Source organism: Scatophagus argus, chromosome 14 (assembly GCF_020382885.2).
Source record: "Scatophagus argus isolate fScaArg1 chromosome 14, fScaArg1.pri, whole genome shotgun sequence".
Classification (NCBI taxonomy): Eukaryota; Metazoa; Chordata; class Actinopteri; family Scatophagidae; genus Scatophagus; species Scatophagus argus.
This window is the reverse complement of record NC_058506.1, coordinates 11,383,135-11,404,472: the sequence shown is the minus strand read 5'-3', so window position 1 is coordinate 11,404,472 and position 21,338 is coordinate 11,383,135. Positions and strand designations below refer to the sequence as shown.

Sequence of the window (21,338 nt, the reverse complement as noted above, 5' to 3'; positions counted from 1 at the left end):
AAAAGGTTAAAAAGCTTATATTCCAAATTCACTTTGGTCAAATGCAAAATACGTGAGCAAAGAGGTTGGAAGTTTGAGAAAGGGGTGACTACAAATGGCACGTTCAGTGCTCAGTCAGAATCACTTAAGGTGAAGTACAACATGTATATTCAACCTATACTGTCAGTAAAGTGATTCATTTTGTTCAGTAATTTTTTGAAAACTATTTGTCAGTCGTTTACTTTGGAGTCAATAAGACACATATAATCACACAGATTTGTGAGGAATTTATTCAAGAACCCCAATCAAAAAGCTGCATCACTTTATAAATTCCATATTGCTATCAGTACAGGAGAACATGTGACACCACCCACAAAACGGTAAAAACAGTTGGGGCATACAGGAGACATGTGAATGCCTCTGATTTGTGTTATCAGTTCTGTGAGAGGTCCCCTTCCTGACCCACATCTACAGTTTCTGAGTGTGGTTATAGTGCCACACTTCTGGAACAATAGGACCTCAATCATCAGAGTGCCAAAGACATGATGTGTCTTCTGAGCAGATAACTATGGACTGCTGTCCTTCTCTTGTGGCACCAGCAGCACAGAGAAATATGCAGCCTCGGGTTCTCCTGTTGACACTGAAGAAGTGACACAAAATGACACAAATCTGCTGTGTTGACCTGCTCATCCGGAGTCATACTGTGCTTTCTAGCATTCCTACAACAACTTGGGGTTCAGAGTCTTGCCCAAAGACGCTCTGGAGACTGGAGAATCAGACCACAGACCTTCTGATTAACAGAACATCCTCCCTCCTGAGCCACAGTCACCGCAAAGTGATTTGCCAAGAACAGACACAAGCATTCTTGAGAAATCTCTGTGTGCAGGACTCAGTCCTTTGTGGAATTGTAGAAAACACAAATGAGGGAGGGGCACAGTTGGACTATAACACTACATCCCTGTTCTAAACATCTTTATTGTTCTGCCAGCTTTCTTTTAAATCTGATCTGATGCTTTTGTCACCCTCACCATCTTTGCCAGGAATTTTTTCCTTCCCCAAGGTGTTTGTTGTTGTAATACTCATTTTATCCACAAGAGGCTTGAGTGCCCCACTGTTCACACTCCATGCAGGACTAAGAGCATTCATGTGTTTTTTCCAGGTGAATTTTAAGTTCTCCATGCTCTCTAAACACAAGGTACATATGTAGTGTGCTATAGTTATGGTATATTACTGTCATGTCCTTCTTTTGAAATTTATTTTACAAAGAGTTAATAGTTCTCATTTTTCTTATTACTATGATATAAAACACATTTAATGTACAGAATACTGACATGAATCTATCAGAGAGACAGAGTGGGACCAAGAGTTAACCTTAAAAAGCCTACGAACACCTGCTGCTCACAAAGTGGCTGCAAACCAAACTCCAAATAAATGATCATGTCAGACAGGATGTGGAAATCAGCAAACATTTGCTAACAAGCTCATCATATGAACTTAAAAAATGATTACATATCAGTGGTGTAATCATTTTTCTATTAAGGAACATCAAGAAAGAAAAAATCTCAGGCAAAAAAGAACTTGTTTTATATTTTGTTAGTTTTGTTGTTCACTTCACTCATCAGCAAATTGCTTTATTGGTGAATTACATGCTTCAGAAACTTGTAACTATGAAAAGGTTACATGAAAAGAATCTATAAAATGTGAATTTTAATCCTTGCATCCACGCCCAAGAGGTTTTAGTGCCATTGTAATGACTATAGCCAATAAAACGTTTTCTTGTCTTTGCACATTATAAGTATGCAACAATAAAAAAGAAAAAAAGTCAGGGGTGGGAGGATTGAAAGGACACTGACAGGAACAGGCGAACAGAATGATGAGAAACCAATTTAGAAATTGCAAGGGGAGCTATAAAAGTGTCCTCATCTGCATGTGAAGCATATAAGAACTCCTGATCATTTGGACAGTCCTCCACGTTTTCATATTCACAGAGGGAACATCACAAAGAAAACAGACAAGGAATACAAAGAAATAATCATTATCAGGTAAGCACCTCTTAGTCATGTATGTAACATTTCTGTATGAGTAAACGATTTTTGAGCAATCTTTGATTTGATTATGTATATTTTGTAGTGTATTTCATGAATATAGCTAATTCTGTGGGCACTGGTTGGTATCTTTTGTACTCAGTTGCTGGTATAGTAGCTCTAATGATTTATTTTACGAAGAAAAAAATGTCAAGAAAAAATGACTTGATTTACATCCAAATGGATGATTTTAGAGGAGACGTAACAAGCAGGTTTGCATATATTTAGTCAGATGGTTTAGAACAAAATGTCTTGGATGTGATATACTTGTTAGAGAACAGGTTTTTGGTTAAAGGCCATTTTGTAAATCTCAAAACACCTTGCGCACAACATGCCTTTGCCTAAGAATACAACTGAAGAAACCAAAACTATTTTATATATAAAACAATTTTTTTTCATCCTTAAAAATCAGATTTCACATTGTGATATTCCAGATGTTTATAATAGGATAGGACATGCAAACTGAATGAGCAGAGCAGCATCATATAATATTTAAGTAATATTTAAGTATTAACAATCTTTGAGATGGGAGTTTTTTTACATTTTACTAAAACAGCATGTTCCATGTTTTGGATTTGATCTTTTAAACCAATCCATTATCATCTTGGTCACTCGTACACAAAGTACAAGATTTTGTGGCTCAGTTAGTTGGGTTTAACTACTGCTTTCTCCTCTTTGCTAACACAATATCATACAGTGCATATTTCTCATTCAACAGAGGTATAGAAAGCTTTTTAATTGTTGAGTGTTTGGTCTCAAAGCCTTTAAACAATTAAATTGTTTAAAGGACAAGAAGGACAGAGGCGAAAACTTTGGTTCGCAAAACAAATTTAGTTGACTGGAAAAGAGTAGAGAAACAGGAAATTTATACTGCTGGTAAAAGCATAAGTGATTAAGGTGTTAAGTGTTATTGTCTGTGCCACAGATGATGGGTAGCCTCATAACAACAAAGAAATCAATTCAGAATATTAGGCAGGGGCAGTTTATTTGTGCAGCACCATTCAACAACAAGGCAATTCAAAGAACTTTGTATAAAACATTAAAGGCATTAAGAAAGGAAACACAAGGCAATATTAAATGGCATAAAGGACTGAATCAGTTCATACAGATTTCAGTCTGTCACTAAAACATATGTGGGGATATAGCTTCATTATTTATTTTAATAGATGTTTTGTGTGTATATATTTAGATTATATAATATATATAATATTACATAATATTATTTTTATATTATATAATAATATTATTTTATATTTAGATTAAATGAGAATTTTAAATAAACTGTATGACTGTATGAACTTCCTGTTGACTTTTACCCCCCAGCTTTACCCAGCAAAGAGAAAAATGAAGCTGATGTCCAGATCTTTTTTTTTCCATTTGTTCCTGTGCTGTGCAACCCAGGCGTTAGGTAAGCATGTCTTGTCGCCAGCAATTAAATCCAACCAGCCTCTTTAGGTTAAATTATTCTAATAACAGGCTAGATTTATCTTTCTCTCTACTTTTGTGCAATTTGAACATTTACTTCTTTATTCAGTCATCCCTTTCAGTTTTCTCCCCTTTTCCTTTTTCAAAGGTGTCGAGATCCAGTCTGTCCCAGATGTCAACAGTGATGGTGTTATAAAGACAGAGCTGAACAAGACCGTGTCTTTGGTTTGCCAGCTTGACAGCAGCCATGACCACCAAGCTAATGAAGAGTTGGTCTGGCTGAGGAATGGTGCTGCCGTCAGTCTGAAGGAAGGAAATAAGATCAATCACAGCTATGTGTGTGTTACTCCCATCATCTATGAAGACAATGGCGCCACGTTCACCTGCCACCTGAGCAAAGATGCCACAGTTAATGCCTCAGTCACCTTGGATGTCACATGTGAGTCTCTTCAAATCAATGTCTGAATGATGTTTTGTGGTTTGAGTAAAATATCTTGACATTTACTTGATGAATTTTCTGAAATTTTGTACAGCCATTTTTCTTCATGAAGATTTTGAACCACATTGGTGAATCCTTAAACTTTCACCTAGTTAACAGCACCATCAGGTCAAGATTTCAGCTGCTGCAAAGAATTTCAAAAGAAAAAGAAAACAAGGTCTAAAGTCATCATGCCATTTCAAAGCAGCCACGGCAACACAGTCAAAAAGTGATAAACCTGGGGCACCTGGAGATGTGACCCACCACCAGTGTATCATAGCTTATAATAATGAAGTGCAGTCAGGATTTAGACATTTCATGGAAGATATATAATACAGATTTATCTTTCTGTTAATTCCAGATTTCTGTGAATGCTGCAGCACCCTCAACATCTAGAAAAGTTCATTAGAAGACAGTCAGAACATTGTAATTTCACCACTGCAGACACATCAGCCATCACATATGTAGCATAGTGTAAGCACTGCTTAGCACTGCAGTCGCCTTTTTCTGTAAAGGCTTATGAATTTTCTCTTCACCTCTTTTCTGACCTCATGATATTTTCCATTGAGGTCAAGGAGCATTGCTTGGGAACAGACATCAGGACATAACAATTGACAAGTTGACCGCAGTTTTGTGAGGTTATTTTTAGGTGCATCAGTGCTTCGAGCTAATTGCTAACATAATGTAACATGTAAAGCATGCTAACATAATGCTTACCATGTTCTCCGTCTTAGCATAGAAGGAATGTCATTAGAATACATGATCTGCTATGCACAAAATTTTATAGCAATTGATCTAACTGTACCAACAGGGTGGGCCAACCAGCAGGCTGACATTGAGGGAAATCTGTGTGTCTATATAAAAAGAATGTCTGTTTCAATTTTGCTTCAAGAAACTCACAGCATCAATATGACATCTGTGATGTTCCCTTCAGATCGCCCGCAGCTCTCTGGGTCAGAGAAGGTTACAATAGAAGAAGAGTCAGACCTGCTCCTGAAGTGTGATATTTGGGCCAATCCACCAGTCTCATCCGTGTCTTGGAAACTAAACGGAAGCCAAGTGGATCTAGAAGCAGGTGGCTTCACAGTGACCAATGATGGTTTTACAAGCCAATTATCGGCCAACAGGGTGATGAAAAGCCTGCACGAAGGCACATATCAGTGTTCAGCAGTCTCTCCCATTTATGGAGACAACACCAAGCTCTTCCATGTCACATTAACAGGTCAGTTCACAGTCAATTTTTTTTCTTAAGCCACATCTCAGTATAAAATTGATTTATTTGATATTTTAATGCTCTTGGGCAATCATCTTCATTCTTCACATCTGTAGAAAAAACCTTGAAGTTCCCACTGATGCCCATGATAGCAGGGATTGTGGTGGTGTCCCTGACTGCTATTCTTGCTGTTTTGTCACGGTGGAAGATAATTATGAAGGTAACATGCAAAACAGATGTACAAACAGCATAATGATCGACCCCAATTCATTCCAAACTGAACCTCTCAATGTTTATTTCTCTTTTGACAGTGCTTCAAAGGCTGTGGCAGCAAGTAACCAGTCTTCTCTACTTCACCAAGTGAGAGAAGCCATGATGGCATCACCACTCTATTTTATGTGCAGATTGCTATCACCCAATAACGTAGCCTTTTTTTGATTTTTAATTTATCATCCTTGTTATTTAAATTTTAAATGGCTCCACTTTTCAGAAATGAGAGTTTAAAGACCAATATACTCACATCTGTCTGTTACATATGAGCCTACAGCACAGCTGGTTAGCTTAGCATAGCACAAAGACAGGAATTAAAGGGAAACAGATATCAGGGCTCTGTCTAAAAGTGATGCCACTGTATGAACCACAGATTAAACAACAAAATATAACATGTTCGTTAATGACCTTTGGAGAGGGTATGCAGATCTTGTTATGTTTGGACAGAGTCTGTTTTGCTTTGTTTCCTGTCTTTGTGCTATGCTAAGCTGACCAGCTGCTGGCTTTAGCTTCATATTTACTGCACAGACATGGGAGTGTTCTCATCTAACTCTTAGCAAAACAAAAATAAATTAAGTATATTTCCCAAAATGCCCTGAAAATCTGAGAAAATGTAGCATGATATTTGTTGTATTGGCTGTTGATTATGGCAGGAGGATCTGCTAAGTTTGCAATATGTCCTTGAGATCATCCTAAAAGTTGTTACTTTTCATAGTGTGATGCACCTGTGATGTAGAATTTGGTTGAAGACTCCACTCTGTTTTTCATAATATTAATAAACTTTCTTTTATTTCCTCACCACTGTGGTCTGTAGTTTCAACATTCACACTGAACTTTATCTCCTGACTCAACAATACAATCAAGGCTTGTTAAAATCATGTTATACATTTACTCTTAATGGTGCAAAAGGACAACGGTGCCATGAGGGTCAAGGTCTGGATCTGTGTGTTCCTACCAATAAAGAAACACTTAACAGGATCACATAAAACAGAATGATGGATAATAGCACGTTTGACAAGAATGTGAGATCAGAGCTGCAAAGTGGTTATCAAACTTATATTATGAAGACAAGGTTATTGTCTGAGCGAAGGCATTTATTGTGAAAGAGGCTGATTGCATGTGGTTTTCAATCTCTTGACAAGAATTTACGTATTTTGTCCCTTTCTGTGCCAGCATCAGCTACAAAGCACACGATTTTAAAAAGTGTTAAGAATACATAAAACCTCTCTCAGCTAAGTGTGATATGTGCTAATTATATGCCAAAATGAGAATGTGAAGGTTGCACAAAAGTCTGGTTTAGACATCATTTAGATTTTTGACCAAACACACCACAAGTTTTGATCACACCCTGATGATTCAGTTTACTGTGTAGAGACAGAAAACCTGTCCTTTCTATTTTGTTAGGTCCATTTGAAATGTCATAAATTGTTTTTACAAGATAAAAAAAACTAGTAGATTGAAGCTTAAACAAGAAGTTGAGACACCAGCTTGTTAATGCCTTTGCTAATCACCACAAAATACAAAATATAATAAATTTGAGGAAATAATAAAATATGAGGACATGACAAAGATACCAAAGCACTGACACATGAAAGCATTGTATGTGCAGGTCTGCAGTGACATCTGCTGGTCAGTCTGCTTTGAAGCACGATAACAACATCCATGATAGCAACATCTTGAGTACCATAAATGTGACAAAAAAGACATAAAATGAAATACAGACATTAGAAGAGGACAAGTCTCAGTGTTTGACAACTTTTCATCAGAATTTGTTAAACTTTTTCTGTCATTATCAATAAGTAATAATAATAATACCACAGTACAGAGTATGTATTAATCTCAGGTTTTTATTTCATTCAGCCTCAGTCAGGTAGTTTCATTGAGATTTAGAATCTATATTTCAAGGGAGAATCAAAGTTAAGATGTCTGCCCTCATAAAATGGAAAAAAAAAATCTATAAATAGTTTTCCAAGCAAGCAGAACCAGCTCGCTCTCGGGCCTGCAATATTTTTGACCAAATCCATGTTAATATAATGTGATGATATTTTGTGGACGGTACTTTTAGAAGATATTTACACAAAACAATCATATCATGAGCTAAAAGGAATTAATACAATGCCAGTTTGTGTTGCTTGACTGTAGTGCAGCCTTAAACGCAATAAATTAATAAGAATTTAAATGACATTTTCACAACCACAGGCCCACATATCATTGCATAATTCAACAAAATATTGACACCATGACATGAAGGCTCTGTTGTACTGAGCTGGTTCAAATTCAGACGTGTTCATAATTTTCTGTATTCCTTCATGTGTAAATGGGATAAAACTTTGGAAACACCTTTGAACATATAATGATGCAGTTCATTGAACTGCCCTCAAGTTGGAGCAACGTCTATCTTTTCCCAAGTCAATAAAACTGAACAATAGAAGCCTCACAAAGATAATCTTTATTGGTGAACTGAATGGAAGAGATATTTTTAAAAGGCTGTTACATGGTCATAATGATTTTTAGATGTTTTATCACAGTACTGTATCAATCTGTAAAAACTGTAAAAAAAAAAAAGAAATGTTTCAGCTGTCAGTAGGCTGTAGAAAAGAAGCTAACATCACAATCAGTCATTTAGGTTGTTACAATTAACGACTCTTTCAGACAGAGGGGTATGACAAAGTCATTGTAAAGTTTATTATTAAAATAATAAAATAAATATCCAACTGGGATAAAAATGTCTGCTGTGAAAAGGCCTGTATCACAAAAATCACAACACATTAGTGTCATATTGGTTTTCTAGATTACTTGTATGATTATATATCTCTAGTTTGGTTGGGGTCAATTTAATTTTAAAGTACCCGATTAATTTCCAAGCTATTATATCCTAAAAAGCGTAAATTTTTAATTTTTCAAGCACATTTTAGCGTCTCGTGATGACCTGCACGCCGCGACGTAACGTTTTGCGTCATTATGGGACTTTGCGTAAAGGGCGTGGCGATGTGTATCGGGCGTGCAGTCTGCGGTCCACCGCCAAATTCAAACAGTGAAAGAAAGAAAACACAGCAACAACAGGCAGCTGAAACTGAGACCGCAAACAAATTCTCACAATTTCACGGTAAGATGGCCGTAGTACAGTCGGTGTGGTATCTGGGTTTCCTTTGTCTTTTCCAGGATATTTAACATAGACTTTCCCCCCGAAAACTCGTGTTTTAACGTCCGCTAAAGCTGTTACTGCAGATAAGCTAACGGAGCTTTCAGTGGTACACCCCTCTTTATGTTATTTGTGGGTGATAATCACAGGTCTTTTAGTGGTAATGGTTGCATTTGAATACGTTTCATTGGTAAGAGTATGAAAGTGTGACTTCATTATCGTTTCCGTTTGACGCATACATGATAAATCACTGCAGTTTGCTTCTCAGATTGTGTTTTGGATGAAGCCATAAAGTTAGCTGGATTAACAGGGCAGGGCAGCCTGCAAAGCAAGAAATCCTGATCAAACAATAGCAACGGGGCTTTTACTAACACGGTTAACTGCTACCTAATTGTACGGGTTGCTACAGGTCAGCTTCATTTTCCTTCCTTTTTTGGTCAACATTTTTCACATTTTTGGTCAGATTATTGCGAAATTATTTATTTAAGTACCAGTTACACTTAAAGTTGCCCAAATTAAACTTGTTTGTCTCTTTCTTCATAGATGAAATTACTCTTACTTACGTCAACGAGTATTTATATAATGCCAAAAAATATTAGCTGAATGTGGTGTTTTGAAAGATATATGTATATATATATAGTGATATATATGTTGTAGATGCTGTAATTTGATAAGCTGAACCCAGAGATTTCTGCTTGTTAAATAAATTAAATAATCATCAAAATTGTTGCAGACAAACAGATTTATCTGTTGCAGCAAAATTTGACAGATTTGGTGTCACTGTTCAACACCTTGTATTTTACTCACTCCTGTGAAACACACTTAAGATACATATTTTTAAAACTATTATTAAAGCTTCGTAATGTTACACACTGTGCTGTTCCGTAAATTCTATTGCAGGTAAACTCGGTCAGCATGGCGTCGTCAGTGATGGATGGAGTTGGTAGAGCTGTGGTCGGAGTCTGGCGTGCACATACAGTCCTAGATGAGTCTGATGGAGCTGAGAGCTCCCCAGAAGCCCCTGACCGTTTCCGCAAGCTTCGCTCCTCATCTTCACTTAACTCTCTGCGAATGTCACTGCGCAAGCGTCTCCCACTGCGTTCTGTCCAGACTAACTCCCTCCCGGAGAATCCCACTTGTGAAACCATGAAGGAGCAGCCAAAATCCAGCACAGTCCGTAAACTTACTCGCAGTGCTCGCAACTCCATCAGTGGGATGTATCAGGTAAATGGGTCGGTGTGATTTTTACTTTGGTGGAATGTGTACAAGAAATGATTTTGTGTGAAAAAACAGGAAATTAAGTTGATTCCTTTCCATTTTTGTTGCGGTATGAAACAACACATTTAACATTAAGTTTATGATATAGATGTGTGATAATCGCGCCGCTTATGTGCCAATCTGTTCCCTTCTCATCATCTGTCTTCTTGTGTCTCCTTTTCTCCCTTACACAGAGGCTGCAGAGGACCAGAGAGTTTTCACGTGAGGAGTGTTTAGTAGAGACCCCTGGTCGCACATGTGATGGGGAAGAAGCTGGTGCACCGAGTTCTCGCACCCCAAGACGTACGCCTGGCCAAGCTGCAACGCCCAGACGTACCCCTAAAGCTTCAGCCACACCGGGACGTACCCCAGGTTCTAGAGGACGGAGGACTCCTGAAGCTGGTGTTCGGGGGGTGAGAACAGGAGGAGGCAGGAGGCAGCTGGTCCGCATGGCTGCTTTACGAAGTCCATTTGCTTCCCCCAACACGCAGAACCAGAGGCTGTGAGTTTTCTATTATTCACATCTGGCTTTGTTGGTTTTGTCCTGATGTTTTTCTGATTTTTTTTTCTTCTTTGTTTGCTTTCATTTGTGTGGTTTTCTCTGCTCTGAGTATTTGTTTTTCTGCTGTAACAGAAAGTTTGACCGAGATTTGGAGTCGGTGTCCAGTGGACTCAGGAGGCTCAAACATCTATCCAAGGCCTTTGATGATGTAATCGGCAGAGATGATAGGTAAAGCAGGGTTAAATGTATTGATTGTTGACATTTGGTAAATTGTAATATCTCTGTTCTTTTCATTTTACCAGTGAGGTAAGTAAGAGTTGTTTTTAAGTAGTTTTATTAGTTTTTAACTATTTGTAAGCACGAATGAAAGCATGTGTGTGCTGTATATGTGTGCATTTGCATTTGACGAAGGTATTGGTCCATTTGTTTTTATTCATAGTGGAGACAACAGAATCTCATTGCTGCACTCACACACACACACACACACACCCTTAACCCTGCCGCCCAAAGAATCCCATTCTACTGCTCAGCTTGAGGGGCCTTAGACTTCCTCCCCCTCCCCCCACATACATTCTTCCCGGGTCAATTTGAAACTGGGTCTGTCTTTCTGGTATTCGGATGAGGAGGGAGTGAGGGGGGGACAGTAGGGGTAGAGCATATGGGTGTGGGAATTGGAACCAGATGAAATGACAAAAATGCACTTGAGAGAGCTCGAAGTATATTTGCATCACTTCCTGCATTGACATTCAAAATGTCCAATCATGGTCTGGACCAGCCCACAAGGAGATGCACGTGGACAGTGACCTTGTCTGTTATCAGTGTGTATTACACGCAGCTGACTGCTTTCCTCTCTGTATGAAGAACTCGTCCATTGGGATTTTGTTTTCTTTGTTTTCTTCCTACAACAGGCAGTTCAACTATTCCCTAATTGTGGAGTAGGGAAGAAGGTAAATCCAAACACAGATGAGTTGTGGAAAAATATGCTCTGAGTGGAACTAATTTTGTGACATAAAATTATGCATGGCAGAGTGATGCATGGACAGCTATGTGTATGAAATTGTGACAGTGTCTGACCCACTGCTTTTTTTTATGACTGATAAATAACCGTGATTGTCCATGCAGAATATGCTCTTCACTTTCAGACTCACACTTCTCTCCCCCATTACTATCCTTGACTTTACATACTGACTTTTCCTCTGTTGCCTTATCAGTTCTTGAATATTTCTTACTTACCAGGCTTTCTGCAAGTCTCAAATACCTTGTAGAGATCTAAGCTTCTGGTATTCAAAATTAATTCAGTTTATTAATGGAATTGAAAAGTGTTTCACAGCTTTGGAAATCTTGTGTCTGGTCTAGAAATATTGTTGACAAACATTTTTTAGATGCATCTCTAAAGAGCAGAGACGTAAATTAATGATTGTTTTAGTGCCATTTTCCATTTCCCATTGGTACTTATCAATGCACTGGCACCTGCCCACCTACACATATATGTGAAATTCTGCAGTAGTCGACATACTGTTAGCTAGTTTCTCTAGAAGAGCACTGGCCACAGTGGCTGGTGCGGAAAAAGATCAAGCCCTGGTATTAATGCAGTCTTGAAAGGTTTAACTGAGTCCATGACGCATGCGGACACTTTTATCGCTCACTGGTTCTCTGTTTGTGCTTTCTTTAGTAATTGTTCTCTCTTTCTTTCTGCAGAACCAATACAAGGGAACATTGTGGAGGAGCAGTGATGAGAAAGTTGGACCCCAGCGGTAAACTTAGTCGCTCAAACCTCACGCGTCGAGCCACGCACCTCTCAAACACACTGGGAGGTTGGGCCCACACGGCTGTGAATACTTTTCACAAACCCAACTGAACTACATGCAAGTGTGTATGTAAAACACAGGACCTTCTGTAGCCTTATTTCACATTTATCATTACTTAGGTATTACTGTTACATTTACATATTGTGTTGTCATGTTACTTGCAGACTATTACATGGCAGCTTGTCTCCTTTTTTATTATCTGTGTGAAATTAGCAACATCCCAACTATCTCTTGTGTGTTTACACTTCTCAGGTTAGCTAGTTATGGGTAAAATATCTCCACTGTAGCTACCAAAGGGATTTCTGTATTGTGGTGTATGTACCTGTTATAGCTGCTACAGCCAAATGTCTTAGTTACATTGTCAAAAATACTAATATTGTAGTTTTGTATTCCCACTCTCTGTTCAGAAAGCTGTTGCTAGTTTCTGATATTTAGTTAAAGAGAAACACTGCACAAGACCACATTTGTATCTGCAGAGCTAACACTAAATTTACTGACAGATGGAAATTGCATTTTCATCTATTTTATATGTATGCAATAATGTTACTAACACTTGTTTCCTTTTTTTATTATTTGATTATGCCAAAATATTAAGTGTATTTCTATGAAAGGGGACTTTTTATATATCGCTTAGGCAGAATTTGACTGGGACTTTCTCCTTCCTTGAGGCAGATGTCTGCACTTTTAATGGCCTGTGGATGATTCATGTGCCAATGCTGTATGCATAAATCATTTGATAATGTGATGGGAGAAGATGTAATGACTCATTGCCTGATGACAGCGATAATGATGTTATAAAGCCATATCCAGCAGGTTATTAGTGTAGTGACTGTCAAACAAATAGCCTCCATTGAAGCAAAACGCTCTTCTCCTCTCTGTCATTTCAATATATTGGTACCCCCTTGTCTTCCGCAGTGAGATAAAAGGTGATATTGTGCCTAAATGTGAAAAAAAAATCACAATAAAATCTGTGAGCTTCTTTTTCATTACTATTATTGCAACATATGGTAATTGTACTCTGGCCTGTTTGTAACACAAGATAATATTATAGTGACCACGAACAAAAAAAAAAGAAAAATCGTCACTGAAAGTCTAAGCAGGGAGATATACATTGAAAAATGTCAATATTATCTCAAATGGTGTGGAGGGTATTGTTCCTGTTGGAGATATTCAGTATGCATGTTTACATTTCACAGACACAAATAGAATTCAAATGTAGGTTTAGAAATTAGGTAAAATAATGTGATTGGGTGAGATGATACATATTTGCCTTGTTGTCATTACTGTTCCATGTTTTTCATTATTTGAATTTGAATTAAATGTTTACGACACACGTTTCAGGTCAACATAAACTTTAGAGACTAAGTCACAACTGAAAATATGTTATCAGTATGTAATCGGGTTAATTAAATATAATACAACATGTTAACATATATCTGAATCTTGTAATCTTATATCCAATAGTGGAAATTAACTGAGGTACTTGGTACATTTCCATTATACCACATTTATGTGGCGGGTATATACACATTTCTGATTTATACACACCTTGAATATATATTTTTTTAATTTAAAATTCATGTGAACAGTTTTTGAAGCATTGTTATTGATAAATCACCCAACAAACAGCTAGCTAGGAAATCAAAAGGATTCTTGCATCTTAATTTCTCAAAAAACATCCATCGTCATAATATATGTAATCTAACGATTATGGGTCGATGATTGCGTCCATACATTTACAAAATAAGTACTTATACATTTGATACTTTTTACTTTTAGGTACATTTTGAAGTTTATTTTATATACTTTTACGTTTAGTACATTTTACATTAAAGGCAGCGCTTTTTAGAGCATTTTACATGATGGTTTAGTTCTTTTGCAAGTAAATAAAGAATTTTAAGTATAGAGGTCTAACATTTCTCATTTTGGATGTTGCCTTAAAAGGCAACAGTTCCCCCAAGGCGTGAGTCTTGGTCATAGCAAGTGAAACTTGAATCGCTCAGTTTGTCCCATGTTGTTACCCGTCTTTAGTCCCACGCCTCGCTGATATCGCTCCTCCTCAGTCTCTCCGGCTTTGTACCCAGAGCTGAACCCACGCCGCGGCTACCTTCTTCAGGATACCGGGGCTGCTAAACATCGGAAAATGGCTCTCCACGTCCCCAAAGCTCCGGGCTTTGCCCAAATGTTGAAGGATGGTGCCAAGGTGAGGTTAAATCTGTAGGTTGGAGTAGTTTGGTGGCTTTGAGTGTATGGTTGTTAACTAGCATGCTAGCTAGCATTAGCTTCCGAGTTAGCACGCTCATTCACAGTCATGTGGGATGCTTCTAGAAGGTAGCCAGGCCGCTCGGAGCTGCTGGACCCAGGACTGTTATGGGGAACAAATGGCTGGTTTCTTCGTCATTTCGCTACCCCCTCTACCACTTAAATATGCTTTACATGTCTGCAGTGTGGTAGCTGCAGTTTTAACTGACTGACAAACTGTAGTCACACCCTTTACTGTTGAGCTAACGTACCTGTCAGAGCTCAGATTTTGATTGTCACCTCGCTTGGTCCTTGCTGCCCAGTGATGCTGACGCTTTTTGTTTTGGGTTAGCTTACATGTTTTAACTCGTTTAACATCTGTGGGTGGTTCAAACCTCTGATCTTGCTCTTTGTCCACACATTAATTTTCATAATCCCAGGATATTGCTGATAAACCCAACGATATCTTGTGACACAGTCTGCTTTCCATGAGCTATTGGGCAGAGTACCATTAAATTTTTTGACATGCACGCTCAAAAAATGTAATTCACCTCTCTTAAAAAGTCACAGCAGCTGAGTTCTTGTGATGTTCTCTGATGCAGCACTATTCAGGGCTTGAAGAGGCAGTCTTTCGTAACATCAGAGCTTGTAAGGAACTTTCTCAGACCACACGCACCGCCTATGGGCCCAATGGTAAGCTCACTCCTCCAACACTAAGATATAGTTGTCTGTGTGCTTTGACTTCTTAAGACCACAAAGACAACAGATTCAGTGATGGCTAAACTATGACATTGTGCCTTTCAGGTATGAACAAAATGGTCATCAACCATTTGGAGAAGTTGTTTGTCACTAATGACGCTGCAACAATTCTGAGAGAGCTTGAGGTGAAGAAATCTTTTTGTTCAACATGCTGCATACAGGAATGATTTATAAAGGAAGGAGATTAACCTTTTGCATGAATATCATTTTGTTTTATAGGTGCAGCACCCAGCAGCCAAAATGGTAGTGATGGCATCCCACATGCAAGAACAGGAAGTTGGAGATGGCACAAACTTTGTCCTGGTGTTTGCTGGAGCTCTCTTGGAGCTGGCTGAGGAGCTACTCAGGATGGGCCTTTCTGTGTCAGAGGTAAGCAGATGTAGTCACTGATCGTTATCATCTCTGGTTGATACTTCAATAAAGTTAAACTCTTATAAAAAAAACAAAACAAAAAAAAAAAACAAGAAATGTCCTTTATACAAATCAGCGTAATAGTGGCAGTATACATGAGGGTGATATGGTAGTAGTTTTAGAGCTGATATCGATATAATAGTCTGCAAAAACATTGAGTTTTGCATCACAAAGAAATCAGTGGCTGCATTTGCTCAGTGTCCCCTTTCCTCTTTTCCGCAGGTGATTGAAGGCTATGAGAGCGCATGCAAAAAGGCTTTGGAGATCCTGCCAGACTGCGTATGTTCCTCAGCCAAGAATCTCCATGATGTTAAAGAGGCGACATCTCTCATTCGCCCGGCAGTCATGAGTAAACAGTACGGCAACGAAGACTTCCTCGCCAACCTCATCGCACAGGCCTGTGGTGAGTCAGCAGTGCAAACTACCTGAACTAAACAAAGACTGTCAAAAATAATAAACTTAATTCTAGTATTCATTTTGTATTTCTCTCACTTTCTTTTCCTAACTGTTATGCTACAGTGTCCATCTTCCCAGAGTCTGGCAATTTCAATGTTGATAACGTCAGAGTGTGCAAGATCTTGGTAAGCAGCATTAGCCATTGAATGTCTTGTCTGTGTGTTTGTGTTGTGTGCCTCCAAGTTAATATCTGTGCCGTTTTCAGGGCTGTGGGGTGACGTCATCCTCCATGTTGCATGGGATGGTGTTTAAGAAAGAAGCAGAGGGAGACGTCAAATCAGTTAAAGACGCCAAGATCGCCGTCTACTCCTGCCCCTTTGACTGCATGGTGACAGAGACAAAGGTAACAAATACTTCAGTCTCTGATAAGTTAGAGAAAGGGGAAAAAAAAACTGACTATGCTTAAATTTTATGCTTTGTCATATGCTGGTATCCTCTTAAGTTTCCGTCAGTTTCACATATGGCCTGAAACCTTTTCACACCTCTAAGGAGAAGAGACACAAGTAGTATTCTTTGTAAAATTAAACATGAACTAACATGGTTGAGACACTAAAGGTCTCAATATTATAGGCTTTTGTATGGAAAATATTTTGACACAGTAGTAAAAGCACACGTAACTAATAAATGATGGCTGATTTTCATCTGGCTGCTTCAGTTTTAGAATGTGGTATTGTTCATGCTGGCTCACAACCATGACTTACTGGGGTATCTGAATAGCACAAAGCCATCATTAATGTTATTAGTAACATATTCTCTTCCTGCTATGACAAAATATCTACTCTGAAAAAGACCCATTTATGGGGGTTTATAAAGTCATGATGTCAATGCACTTGATCCTCTAAAGGCATCTTGGGCTGATCTTGGTGCTAACAGTAGGCATATCTGTCTCCTAGGGCACAGTGCTGATAAATAATGCACAGGAGCTCATGGACTTCAGTAAGGGAGAGGAGGATATGATGGAGGCTCAGGTGAAGGCCATCAAGGAGGCTGGTGCCAATGTGTTGGTAACTGGAGGAAAAGTGGCTGACATGGCGTTGCACTATGCCAACAAGTACCAGCTCATGGTGGTCAGGTAAGACTGGAATGACCTCTAATTATCCAAATACTTGTTAATTATTAATTGATCGGAACTAGTGGGACAGGATTTTTTTTTTTTTTTTGAAGTTTTCTTTAAAACTACCACAAAAAACGCAGTTTGAACCAAATTGAGAGGGGACCGATGCCAGTGGTATTGGTGGTGAAGTGACCAACACACTGCTACCCCGTGCGACTGACATTAGGTCACTGTGGAACAGTAGATGGGCAGGACATTATATTTACATGATATAAGGAAAGAGATGAGTTTGTTAAGGTTTCATCTAAGATCACCACATTACATATGTTGTGTATACCTAAAGTGAAAGATCTGAGTGAAAGGGAGAGTTGTCATGTGTTAGTGTTGTGAGCGCATATTCTTTGTGAGATCAATCTGTAATTTTGATTTGCAGAATAAAAATCATCATAATTGATCATATTATTAATTTAGTGGGATTGCAAGGTCTTCTTGGTAGTAGGGTTAACCTGTGTTCTGCCTGGCCCCTAAATCCTTGTTATCTTTTCTCCACCAGGCTTAACTCCAAGTGGGACCTCAGGAGGTTATGCAAGACTGTGCAAGCTGTCGCACTGCCAAGGATGGTGAGTGTCATGGTGTTTGGTTCACATGAAGTATTTGAACCAATAATAAAACGGACCGTTATATCAGGTGAAATGATGCTTTTCTGCTCCCTTAGACGGCTCCCACTCCAGAGGAGATGGGTCACTGCGATAGTGTGTACCTGACAGAGGTTGGAGACACCCAGGTGGTGGTCTTCAAACACGGTAAATCACTGTTTGTTCAAATCCCATGAATCTTCACTTTAGAGCTGATGTTTGCTGCTGTGAGCTTTAGGCTTAATGTATCATAATGTATTGTGGTCTTGTTTAAAACAGAGAAAGAGGATGGTGCCATCTCAACGGTGGTGATCAGGGGCTCCACTGACAACCTGATGGATGACATTGAGAGGGCTGTAGATGATGGAGTCAACACTTTCAAGGTTTTGGTCAGGGTAAGTCAACACAAAGAACCACCGTAAGATTATTTGCAACTTTGGTAATAGTAAAGAAATATAAACAAAAATATCTGTCAATGAAAAAAAAAAATAATATCTTAGTCTTTTTGATTTCCAGAAAAGACAGAAATGCCATATTTCTTTTAAAGAGTAATTATTTAATTTTGTTTGAGATTTGTTGAAACTGGGCAAAGTTGACTATTAACTCATTATGCTTACAAAGTCTTAGAGTCGGAGTTGTACCCTTTATTTTCATTTCCTCTTTGGACTGCACAACAGCTACAGTCTCTGCGTTGTTCACCCTCTCTAGGACAATCGTCTGGTAGCTGGAGCAGGAGCCACTGAGATTGAACTGGCCAAGCAGCTCACCTCATACGGAGAGGTATGCAAATAAAAAAGTCCATTAACCGAAGTGCACCAGGTTCAGACTAATGCCTGTGCTCTTGGTTTTGCCCTTTTTGTCTTTACTGCATCACCAACTGATAAATTGCAGATACATGACCCTTTTTTCTTTTTTTCTTTCTGCAGTCCTCCCCGGGTCTGGAGCAATATGCCATTAAAAAGTTTGCTGAAGCGTTTGAGGCTTTGCCGCGTGCACTGGCTGAGAACTCTGGTGTGAAGGGGAGTGAGCTCATCTCTAAACTGTACTCTGCGCATCACGATGGAAACAAAAACATGGGCTTCGACATTGAGGTGTGTATGTGTACCCAAAAATATATGTATGGTTTGATTATGTTTTGTTTTTTAATTATTTTTTTGTCTAAAACCAGCCTGTATTGATCCTGTTAACTCTGTATGAATTGCAGTCTGATGAATAGAAAAGGAAAAAAAAGAGACATCCTCCAAATTGTTTAAATTGTGTTACTGAGGCATTTCCAGTATAGTGAGGTAAAGAGGACATAGTGACAGTTACCATGCAAAGATGTTGCTTGTTGTTAACCTAAATCATGCCATTTTTCAGTTTTCCTGAATGAAGGGTTCATTTTCAAATGTGATGAGCTGCATATTTCTGTTCTAATGCCCGACTGTGTGGATGTGATGTTGTCTTTAGGCAGATGGACCCGCTGTGAAGGACATGCTTGAAGGTGGCATTCTGGAGCCTTACCTGGTCAAACACTGGGGCATCAAACTGGCCACCAATGCTGCCATCACAGTATTGAGGGTTGACCAGGTGTGTACACAAACATAGATCATTAAGTGAAGAAAAATGAGTGTCCCTGTCCATTTTAATAAGGAACATTTCATCTATTTCAGCTACACTGATTTTTTTTTTTTTAAAAAATACTTTTTGGACAATGTGGAGGACTATGGCAGACAGATCAGTTTATTGTTTTTGAACTTTTTTCCTGTCTAATGCTCCTCTGCAGGCAAAGTGTTATTGGTTGGGCCTGTGTGAGTGAGTAGTGTCCAGGTATTTAACGGTAGTGTGTGTATACATGTGCGATGCAGATCATCATGGCTAAGGCTGCAGGGGGACCCAGGGCTCCCAAGCAGAGAGGCCACTGGGACAAGGATGGTTGGGAAGAAGAGCCTGATAATTTTGAAACCCACCATTAGAGGGCGCTCTCGCACACACCCTCTGTCAGTAGGTCCTGGAATGAGTGTGTGTTTATGACTCACTGAGATGTACTCACTCGCTCATGGGACACTGAAGTTGTGTGAAATGTTTGTTCTTTTGCCTGTCACTACTAACACTTGGTGTGATCCAGAACTCACTGCAGATAGATTTCTGTGGCACAGTGAGCCACTTCTCGGGTGTTTTAATAATACACTGACGGAATCACTTAAAGTTTGAACTTGCACAGGTACAGAATGGTTTGATAGCATGCTGCATGCACTCATGAACTCTTTCCATTGCAGTGGGCGACCTCAGGCAAGTGCAGTGTTTTACCACATCGCGTGTTATGTGATGTAATGAAAGTGAACATGTAAATAAGATGAGCAGCTCCAAAGGCTGAGGTGGCTCTGTTGTCTGAAACACATTGTCCTGGTATAATGAGCTCCAGTCTTTATGAAGCCATACTGCTTCAGTATCACTGATGCTGAAGTCTCAAGATTCCTCAGTTACCAGTAGAGTCAGATTATTTACATGTAAAGAACCTTCAGGAAAAGTCAGTTTCTTGTCCACGTTATTTCATTGCTCTACCAGAGCTTCCACTGCTGGTTCCCATGATTTATACTGAGGGCCTTTAAAACCGCTCTGACTACAGTCAGGCGCTCAGCGATGTTCCCATTTATATTTGAAGTTAAAATAAATGCAAAGTTTATTTTAGTTTTATAACCTTGTCCTCTGTATCTCACCTTGAATAGATTTTGTTAAATGCAGTGCCTGAAGGGCTGAGGTTAGTCCCAGCATCAAAACTGACTGGATGGGGATTCAGTCTTTCTCTTAACACCATTTTATTTATTTATTAATGTATCAGAATGTATTTTCCTTTGTAGCATATTTTCTCCTGCAGCACATTTATCACTAGTTTGAACTCATGAATATCTGGTTCCCTGTAAATTGCCTTTCTTGGAATCTGTAGGCATTGTAATCACCTCCTTGTATTTTGAAAATATAGTCTATTGTCATTTGAGGCAAAGAATTCTGACTACAATTATTTCTGTGATTTCACAAATGAGATTGATTACAAAGGACCGCACAATTCATAATGCCTCGCTCTTTAAACTGACAGATTCTTCAAGCCACTTCCATGCTCACTACAGTATGTTGTAGTGTCCGAGTTTAGAAGCCCACAGCCTGCTGCGTGGATCTCAGTACTCTTGATTTTCCTTCAGAAAGTGACTGACTGCTATGTTCTTCCCCACTTTCAGATCATCATGGCAAAACCAGCAGGGGGACCCAGAGCTCCCCAGGGCAAGAAGGACTTCGATGAGGATGACTGAATCTGATGCCGTGCAGCTGATGCTAACCCTGAACCCTCCCACATGGATTTTCAAAACCTTTTCTACTTGTTTATTTAAAGCTCAAAAGTTTGGTTTGTTTTGTAGAAATGGCCGCACATTGGTTGACAACATGATACCTGAAAGTTGAAAGTAAAATGTATAGATGGCACTGTTTGCTTTTTATGTTCTTAGTCCCAAATAAAAGGCACTTGCGCTGTCATATTATGGTTTGGACTGTGTTTTTACTTTACTGTGTCACTCATTCAAGTTCTCTAATTGTTGACTGTTGTTTTGTATCTGCAGTTTGCAAAGATCATTTTATGTGTTCCGCAATTGT

The 21,338-nt window shown here is 38.9% G+C and overlaps 3 protein-coding genes across 6 annotated transcripts; all 3 read left to right on the top strand.

Moving 5' to 3' along the window:
* The first annotated feature begins 2,991 nt into the window (after positions 1-2,991).
* tmigd1 (transmembrane and immunoglobulin domain containing 1) lies at positions 2,992-6,247 on the top strand. The gene is made up of 6 exons (XM_046411488.1): positions 2,992-2,995; positions 3,421-3,471; positions 3,637-3,927; positions 4,901-5,188; positions 5,296-5,399; positions 5,491-6,247. The coding sequence occupies exons 1-6, from the start codon at positions 2,992-2,994 to the stop codon at positions 5,515-5,517; spliced, it is 765 nt and encodes a 254-aa protein (XP_046267444.1). The 3' UTR covers positions 5,518-6,247.
* Positions 6,248-8,437: 2,190 nt separating this feature from the next.
* LOC124071178 lies at positions 8,438-13,139 on the top strand. Its single transcript, XM_046411657.1, has 5 exons — positions 8,438-8,555; positions 9,492-9,815; positions 10,043-10,350; positions 10,483-10,578; positions 12,049-13,139. Exons 2-5 carry the CDS (start codon positions 9,507-9,509, stop codon positions 12,206-12,208), a joined length of 873 nt encoding a protein of 290 aa, XP_046267613.1. The 5' UTR covers positions 8,438-8,555; positions 9,492-9,506; the 3' UTR covers positions 12,209-13,139.
* A 1,028-nt stretch (positions 13,140-14,167) lies between these two features.
* On the top strand, positions 14,168-21,221 carry cct8 (chaperonin containing TCP1, subunit 8 (theta)). 4 transcript variants are annotated; one of them, XM_046411380.1, is made up of 16 exons: positions 14,168-14,361; positions 15,002-15,092; positions 15,204-15,283; positions 15,378-15,527; positions 15,792-15,972; positions 16,089-16,150; positions 16,231-16,368; positions 16,919-17,097; positions 17,633-17,699; positions 17,795-17,882; positions 17,994-18,109; positions 18,423-18,494; positions 18,641-18,805; positions 19,164-19,283; positions 19,562-19,693; positions 20,930-21,221. In XM_046411380.1, exons 1-15 carry the CDS (start codon positions 14,302-14,304, stop codon positions 19,667-19,669), a joined length of 1,677 nt encoding a protein of 558 aa, XP_046267336.1. In that variant the 5' UTR covers positions 14,168-14,301; the 3' UTR covers positions 19,670-19,693; positions 20,930-21,221. The 4 variants fall into 4 exon arrangements, with proteins under 4 accessions (XP_046267336.1, XP_046267335.1, XP_046267337.1 ...); XM_046411379.1 differs by having other exon boundaries at positions 19,562-19,697; XM_046411381.1 differs by having other exon boundaries at positions 19,562-19,701.
* The last annotated feature ends 117 nt before the right edge of the window (positions 21,222-21,338 follow it).

What these genes read in the sequence shown, in the direction of transcription:
- LOC124071178 (XM_046411657.1), top strand. Translation starts at nt 9,507, where the DNA reads ATGGCGTCGTCAGTGATGGATGGAGTTGGTAGAGCTGTGGTCGGAGTC. An exon ending in CCATCAGTGGGATGTATCAG is followed by an intron (nt 9,816 to 10,042) that starts GTAAATGGGTCG and finishes TCCCTTACACAG; the next exon opens with AGGCTGCAGAGGACCAGAGA. An exon ending in GTAATCGGCAGAGATGATAG is followed by an intron (nt 10,579 to 12,048) that starts GTAAAGCAGGGT and finishes TTCTTTCTGCAG; the next exon opens with AACCAATACAAGGGAACATT.
- cct8 (XM_046411380.1), top strand. Translation starts at nt 14,302, where the DNA reads ATGGCTCTCCACGTCCCCAAAGCTCCGGGCTTTGCCCAAATGTTGAAG. An exon ending in TGGGCCTTTCTGTGTCAGAG is followed by an intron (nt 15,528 to 15,791) that starts GTAAGCAGATGT and finishes TCTTTTCCGCAG; the next exon opens with GTGATTGAAGGCTATGAGAG. An exon ending in CTTTCAAGGTTTTGGTCAGG is followed by an intron (nt 18,110 to 18,422) that starts GTAAGTCAACAC and finishes CACCCTCTCTAG; the next exon opens with GACAATCGTCTGGTAGCTGG.
- tmigd1 (XM_046411488.1), top strand. An exon ending in AGTCACCTTGGATGTCACAT is followed by an intron (nt 3,928 to 4,900) that starts GTGAGTCTCTTC and finishes TGTTCCCTTCAG; the next exon opens with ATCGCCCGCAGCTCTCTGGG. An exon ending in CTTCCATGTCACATTAACAG is followed by an intron (nt 5,189 to 5,295) that starts GTCAGTTCACAG and finishes TCACATCTGTAG; the next exon opens with AAAAAACCTTGAAGTTCCCA.